Below are 7,478 nucleotides of genomic sequence, written 5' to 3'. Positions count from 1 at the left end.
TCCTCCACAATATTAAAAAAAAAACAGCAAAGGAGATAGGACTATATTCCTCAAGACAGATAAAACTGAATTCATCTGCTTGAATCAAGATGCACCAGAAGGCATGAAGAGTGTCAGGGGCGAGCAGATAAAATAAGTAATGGATTTAAAATATTTGGGTAGCTACATTGCCTCCACTGAACACAATGTGTGGGGCGCTCTCAATCAATTAGACAAGAACTGGAAATCAAACCTACCAGGCAACCTGAAAAGAAACTTCTTTCGAGCGACAGTTGAATCGGTTCTTGTATACGGTTCAATCTCATGGACACTAACTACACAAATGGAATAGAAGATTGATCGAGCTTATACAAGAATGCTGCGAGCTGCCCCAAACAGATCATGGAGGGAACATCCAACAAACAGGGAGTTACCGGTATGTGGCAACATCCCACCAATCAGCAAATCAACACGACAACAAAGGTTGCGATTTGCTGGGCATTGTTGGCACAATAAAGATGAACTTGCTGGGCATGTACCTCTATGGAAGCCCAGTCATGGTGAGCCAACAGTAGGACGCCCCAAGAAGACTTACATTGCCAATACCGGTAATTATTGATAGAAGATATGGAAAATAGAGTCAGATACACGAAACCTGTCATGGAATGCCGAGCAAGCTCGACCTGATAATGGGCACATGTTCCATACAAAAGAGAGGCTGTCATTATTATCAGCATCATCATCATCATCATATGTCATGTTCTTCACATAATCAGAAAAAAAGTGCTTGCATCATCATCTCTTTATTTAATAACACAAACATGTATCTCTGGAAAGAGTCATGATTAGGAAATTCCTGGAAGCACAGTATTTAGAACATTTTTGGTTACTCTGATTAAAACAAAATTTACTTGTCAGTGTAGTCCAACTAGCTTTTTTACTTCATTTATCAAGACCTTGCTGATCTGGATATAAAAATAACATTAATACCGGTAGTCTCTTATTATAACGTTTGCTTGAGATCCTTAAAGAGTAATGTAATTGACATTCAGTAGTTAGGTGGTAGGGTACTATGAATAGAAGAAAACATAATGCTCAAAAATCACATGGCTAGGCAAAGTTGAACAAATCAGGTTTATTCATTATACATTGGCCTGCAAGATGATGTGAGTCTTGTGATCACAAAGGATAACATAGCATTGGTCCTTTTCATGCATTCAAAGTGCCATTGTGAACAAAAAAATCATTTCTTATTTTTGTTTGGATTTCAAAGCTGTTGTGTTAACTAAGCAACCAAAGTTTTAAGCCTTCATTTCAAAAAGCTTGTTTATTTTAACTGGAATTTTCCTATAATTAATAGTCTGCCATTACTAACTCTTTAAGATCTTGAGAGAGCTGGATCAAGGAGAAAATTAATGACGTCAAAGGCTCACTAGTTTAAGAATGCAATGCGTGTGTACGCCACAGAATTAATATGCAGCACACAAGTTTTGGGCTTTAAAACTGGCATCTTGTAGTATAGCAAGCTGCATTCACACGCTGAATTTTAAGCTAGTGAACCTTTGACGTCACTTTTCCCTGGATCCAACCCTTGAGGGGGCGGGGGGGGGGGGGGGGGGTACTTGGGTCAATTTTATGACCAATTATAAGCTCATCGGGGTAAATGTAATGTTAGCGACCCCAACTTAGTCACTTTTTGTTTACCAATAAACATGACATATAGCCATTTAATTGTAATTTCAAGAGGGAATGTAATGTGATTAGTAAATATTAAATCAGCAGCACTACAGCTCTTTCTGTAACAACTTTTTTTTACCGCGAATCTTTCCGTTTTTAAATCCCACTAGCCAGAATTTTCGTTCCCCCAAAATCCCGACAATTTGCAACCCCATTCTAGTAACTCTGTCGGGAACTGTTGAAAATTCAACACAATATAGTCAGCCCAGTCGTGAAATGTGACACATCCCTATTAGCGCATTAATAGGAAGTGCCCCCCTGGGGATCCAGCCCTCTGAGGTCCAATCAGTTAGTTTTCAACACGAGTAATGGCAGACAGTGAAATCCAACACTTTAACTCAAAGTAAATGGCCTTTGGATAAAAAATCAAAACTCAAATTTTTGCCAGTCACGCATTAAGCAAACACACTTTCACAAGAGCACTTTAACACTGTGTTGACTAGAAAATAATGATAACAACCGTCTTTAATAAAACCTATTCTCTTCAGATTCTCTTATCTATCATACAGCCATAAAACGTGGCATTTAATAGTATACATATAGTACTTTAATTTATTTACCAGACATGAAAATTGAAATAATTCTCTGTGTGCATGTACATTAATTGTTTCTGATGTATATGGAAGAATCACTTAATACAGACGGAATTCACCCTGGGCTGTGGTGAACTTGAATATAACATAATGAGTTTGTTCCTCACTTGGGTAATTGAAATGTAGTTGATCCTACAATTAAATAGTTATATCTAAATCCAATCCAGTCATATGAACAGAAAGGCTTAATTGTAAGGCCTGCTGGAAATGGTCTGTTCATGTCATGCTCACATACCAAAACCTAAAACATGAGCATTACGATGCCCCTTTTAAACGGAAATAATTGAATCTAAAATGTTTTGCTGGTTGTCATCGTTCTAAATGCGAAAACTCATAAAAAATGTTTGGGAATAATATTATTCAGTGATTATTATGAACACTTTCTCTTGGAAATCTTACACACTAAGTGTGCTCAACACGTTAATTATTTTTGTCAAGGGTATCTTCTAAGGATTTCATTGGAATGAACACCATTCCACAGATTGGCTCATTGAGCCCTTAACAGAACGAGAAATGAACTGAATAGTCCCAAAGGGAAATTGCAGTCAACAAAACCTTATTCAAGACATTTTTTTTATCAAGACATTTGGTAAACATCTTCCCTATTGAAATTCACAAGTTTTAAAGGAAACCAGATATATACATGTAGGTGACAGAATGACCAATGGTGATCACTGGATAATGATACATTACTAGTAACAAAAGATAATTTTTTTTTCAATTCCAAGGACGGAATCAACATTTCCAAAGGATGAGAAACAAATTAACGTTGATAATGAGTCTGAGATGTCATTTCATTGTAACATACTGGACTTAAAGATGGAGTCTGGTCTATATATTGTTGTCATGATTATAATAGATTATATAGTTATACCTTTGAATTGCAAAATAATAAGGTGAGCTCTAAAATTAATGTAAACATTAGGTTTATTTTACATTGGCTTCTGCTGACTCAGAGGTAAAATGTTCCTTGCTCTAAAATAGTCTGTTAACTGCTTGGGTACTTCTGCCAATACCTCTTTGGCCAAGGCTGCAGGAGAAACCTATAAGAAATAATATCATCAGGAAGTGTGAAGTTCCTGGGTAATCCTTGAGAAACAAATACCATCATGATAACGCACTTTTTTGCCTGTTTACGAGGCGGGTCTAAAACACAGCTCACATTCCACAAGTCAAGACTACGAGTCTCTGTTGCAGTGACGAACAACTAAAAACAACATTTTTGTAGAGTGATTAGTGCTAGTAGACACTTTTGGTGTTGTTTATTTGTCTGTAGCACAGTGACATGTACCCTGACCTCTGGAATGTGACCTTTCTTTTAGACCCACTGCCATTTACTTCATTGGATTGGTTGAGGACACAGCTTGGTTTGTTTGGATCCATTACATTCAGACCTCATTTCAAAAGTGGTTACCATAATTAAAAATACTTTTATCGCTGCATATATGTACTGACATTCAAGGAAAGAGTTTCAGTCTATAATCACTCATTGAAAAACTGAAAAAAATGTCCCCATTAACCCTTCGATGCCTAAACCAGCCACTATTTTACACTAACGTTAGACGATTTTGCTCGTCAACGGGGAACCCCTGGGAGTCAATGGGATATCTACTGCAAATGGTAATAATTACCATTGCATTAATTTTTGTTAATTACGTACAGGAAATGATATTTTTTCATTAGAGTCAACGCAAGTCTTACATTTTTGAACTTCCTATAGGGAACAAACTGAACAATGTCCCTTTGAGCAGCTTTTCCACCTGACATCAACCTGCAGATTGCAAAAACATCATCATCATTAATTATTATTATCATTATTATTATTATTATTACTAATATATATATATTTTTTATTTTGCACGTTTTTGTCTTTTTAAAAATGCAAGTTTAACAGGATTTTAGTGTACAATGGTTAAAATGTTTTGCCAAATTTGTAAGCTTTTGCATATATTTTTTATTGTTATTCTTCTTCTTCTCATTATTATTTAACAATTATTCCATGAGCGCGCGTTGGATATGAGATGGTAAATAGCCGACGAGGCGCGTAGCCCCGTGTTGGCTATAACCAGTCTTATATGGATCCAACAAGCGCGAATGGAATAATTGTTTTATTAAATTCCTTAAACTCCAAAAATTTGGAAGTACGAATTACGAGCGAAGGAAGCGAAAAAACCCGAGCGAAATGGAAAAACTTGATGAAGATGCGATGTTGTGTAATACCTTGTGGTCAGACAGACGTAGGCTCATCACAAAAACATTTCTTGCCTTTTCGCGTACTTCTAAACTTTGGAATTGATCCATACTGCCCACAAAGAAAGTTTTTTTCCTATTTTGGCTTTATTCAGAGAGACATTTCGCTTTCCGAGGAAGAAACTTTTAGCTTAGCAACACTTAGCGCAATCTTTTACCATATAAGGTCAAACTAAGGTATATGAGCTGATAACCAAGATTGAGTGAACCAATCAGAGCACGCGAAATGCGTTATCCGAGGTTGAGAACTTAATAATTATAATTATTCAACTTTCATATTATTACTGTAAATTATACTACATGAAGAAAGTAATAGTGTTAACAAGTTTGAGTTATTCATTGTAACATAATTATTGTTATTGTTATTGTTAAATTATTATAATTGTTATTATTATAATTATCAATGATTATTATTATTATGATTATTATTATTATTATTATTATTATTATATCCAGAGGCACATAAAGCCTAACTCGGAACTCTTGTGATTATCAAGTTAAGCTTTACCCATGCAGATAGCCAACAACTTAACTTTGGCCTTACAGCATTCTAAGGAAGTCTCAAGTCTGCTTTAAACTACACAAAAGAGAATTCCATACTTTGACTCCCAAAAATCTAGTTTTGGGTAGTAGAAGATTGAAGGCTTAATAATAATCATTTAGTCTTATGAAAGTTAAGCATATCTGAGAGGCACAATCCATTAACCACTTTAAAGGAAAGTGTCTAATGTTCTTGCGCTGTAGAGCACTAATCGGGGACACTGTAAATTGAAATTAACAAGTTAACGCAAATGAAATCAAATGCTGGTTTTTGAGGAGAGAGGAAAACCGGAGTACCCGGAGAAAACCATCTCTATGCAGAGTAGAGAACCAACAAACTCAACCCACATGACGCCGAGTCTGGGAATCGAACCTGGGCCACCTTGGTGGGAGGCGAGTGCTCTCACCACTGCGCTATCCCTGCAGCCCATTATGGCTCTGTGCTGGTGACTCATCTCAGTGAACAATATCCAACCAAGCTCACTACGAATTTCAGCAAAGGGTTTGAGTACAAAGCACTAGGTGAGGATTTGTGCTACCCAGTTTTGAAGATTTGAAGATAAAGTAGCACCTATCCCATCCCAGACTATGCAGCAAAAACTAAAAATAGGGTTTAACTATTGACATAATAGCTAGTATATGAGGTTACAACATTTCCTAGAGAAAGCTTAACCCTCTTAATAACTTGTATAGTACAGGTAACCTTACGATGTATACTTTGAATGGGGCTGTTCCAAGTCAGGAATTAAGCAATACTTAAACCAAAGCCTTTAGTAACTCTGTGTAAAGCTACTCTGTTAATTGATATAATGACACTATGTCACCTTCTGATGTTGCAATTCTCTGCTGTAAACCAATCACCGTAAATTCAGTCTTCAATATACTCAATATAAGCTTATAAGAGCAGAGCCAATAGATAATTGTTCATTTTGTCTTGAACTAGGTAACTAAAGGCAAATTTAAGGCAGAAAACGTGAGCTTGGTGTCATCAGCAAAATAACCCCCAACACCGAAATCTAAACACTTACGCAAATTATTTAAATAAGAAAAGCAGTGGACCCAGTATACACCCTTGTGGTACCCCACAAGATATGATATTTTTACCAGATGACACACAGTTTGCTACACCAAACTGTTGCCTACCCATGAAATAAGATTTAAACCAAGCTATGGTTGGACCTTGAACTCCATAATACTTAAACCTTTTTTAAATATAAGAGATCGTAGTCAACAGTGTCAAATGCCTTCTTTAAATCAAGGAATATGACACTGCTAACCATGCCCCTCTTAATTATAATTATGTTGAAACAACAATGATTAGTCATCAGGGAGAGCAGTCACCGTTGAATGAAGCAGGGGGTGAAGGTTCATTGGGAAGGAATTGTGTTGCCGTATGGTCAAGTGATAGGTGAGCTTGATGAGAATGGGTGTAAATAGTTGGGTGTGTTGGAGGGTGTGGATGTTATGCAAAAGGAGATGAAGGAGAAGGTCAAGCAGAAGTCTTTGAAAAGGGTGAAACTGGTGGTGAGATTGATTAGCGCATAGTTAATAGAGGGGAATGGTTATGAAACCCAACAAATTTCTTTTTCTTTTTTTTTGTTCTCTGTTTTGGCCTTAGCCGTGCACAAAACACAATAGTTGTTTACTCTGTGCTGTCAGGAACTAACCAATAGAAACGTGTTGGTTACGTAATTCATGCATAGTGTATGAGCGCAAAACAAAAGATAGTGCACGGTCATGGACTTTCCAACCTAAATTGTGGCATCTTTGTTTGCTCCTTTGATGTTTGCCTAGCTTGCAAACCATTCCCCTCTATTAACTATGATCAGGGTAACGAATGCATTGGCTATAGGTGTGGTGAGGTACAGTGCAGGGATTTTGAATTGGAGTGATCAGGAACTGAGGGCAGTGGATGTAACAAAACAAGGGGAGTATAGTGACGTCATACAAAAAGAGGAAGGATGAGCAGCGGAAGGGGATTGATCAGTGGGTACGATAGGAGGAGGAATGTCGCATTCCCAGTGTTGTGTAGTGTGGTGTGGCAATGAGTCCGCCAGGTCAACCACCGAACTGAAACGGTCGCTTGATTCAACGATCTTTATTCGACAATCAGGTTATTTACAGCAATGCGGTGAAAACTAAAAAAGGGAAATCATAACTTCTAAAAAAAGGAACTAAACTAAAAATACTCCGCAAAAAAAAGGAAAGTTTTACAAGGTGGTGAAGTTTGACTTACGTCTGTTCTGGTCTCCGCAGTTACAAGTTCTCCAATAAAGGTCTCCAGTAAATTCTCCGAAGGAAATGTCTCCAAAGAAATACTTTCAACTGGTTGATGTTAATGCGAGACAGGCTAAGAACAACTGACCAAAAACGTGTTTA

At 37.1% G+C, this 7,478-nt stretch overlaps 1 protein-coding gene across 1 annotated transcript in view; it reads right to left on the bottom strand.

Moving 5' to 3' along the window:
- Positions 1-1,099: 1,099 nt before the first annotated feature.
- Positions 1,100-7,478, bottom strand: part of LOC137992204 (copine-3-like) — a 32,332-nt gene continuing 25,953 nt past the window's right edge. Inside the window, exons 15-16 of the mRNA XM_068837394.1 lie at positions 4,011-4,080; positions 1,100-3,352 (exon numbers count right to left, since the gene is read on the bottom strand). Of these exons, the coding sequence (XP_068693495.1) occupies positions 3,242-3,352; positions 4,011-4,080 (181 nt within the window). The 3' untranslated portion in view covers positions 1,100-3,241. The remainder of the gene's footprint in view (positions 3,353-4,010; positions 4,081-7,478) is intronic.

The sequence above is a fragment of the Montipora foliosa genome, chromosome 1, assembly GCF_036669935.1.
Source record: "Montipora foliosa isolate CH-2021 chromosome 1, ASM3666993v2, whole genome shotgun sequence".
NCBI lineage: Eukaryota > Metazoa > Cnidaria > Anthozoa > Scleractinia > Acroporidae > Montipora > Montipora foliosa.
The sequence above is the reverse complement of the archived record's forward strand: the minus strand, read 5'-3'. Positions and strand labels throughout refer to the sequence as shown.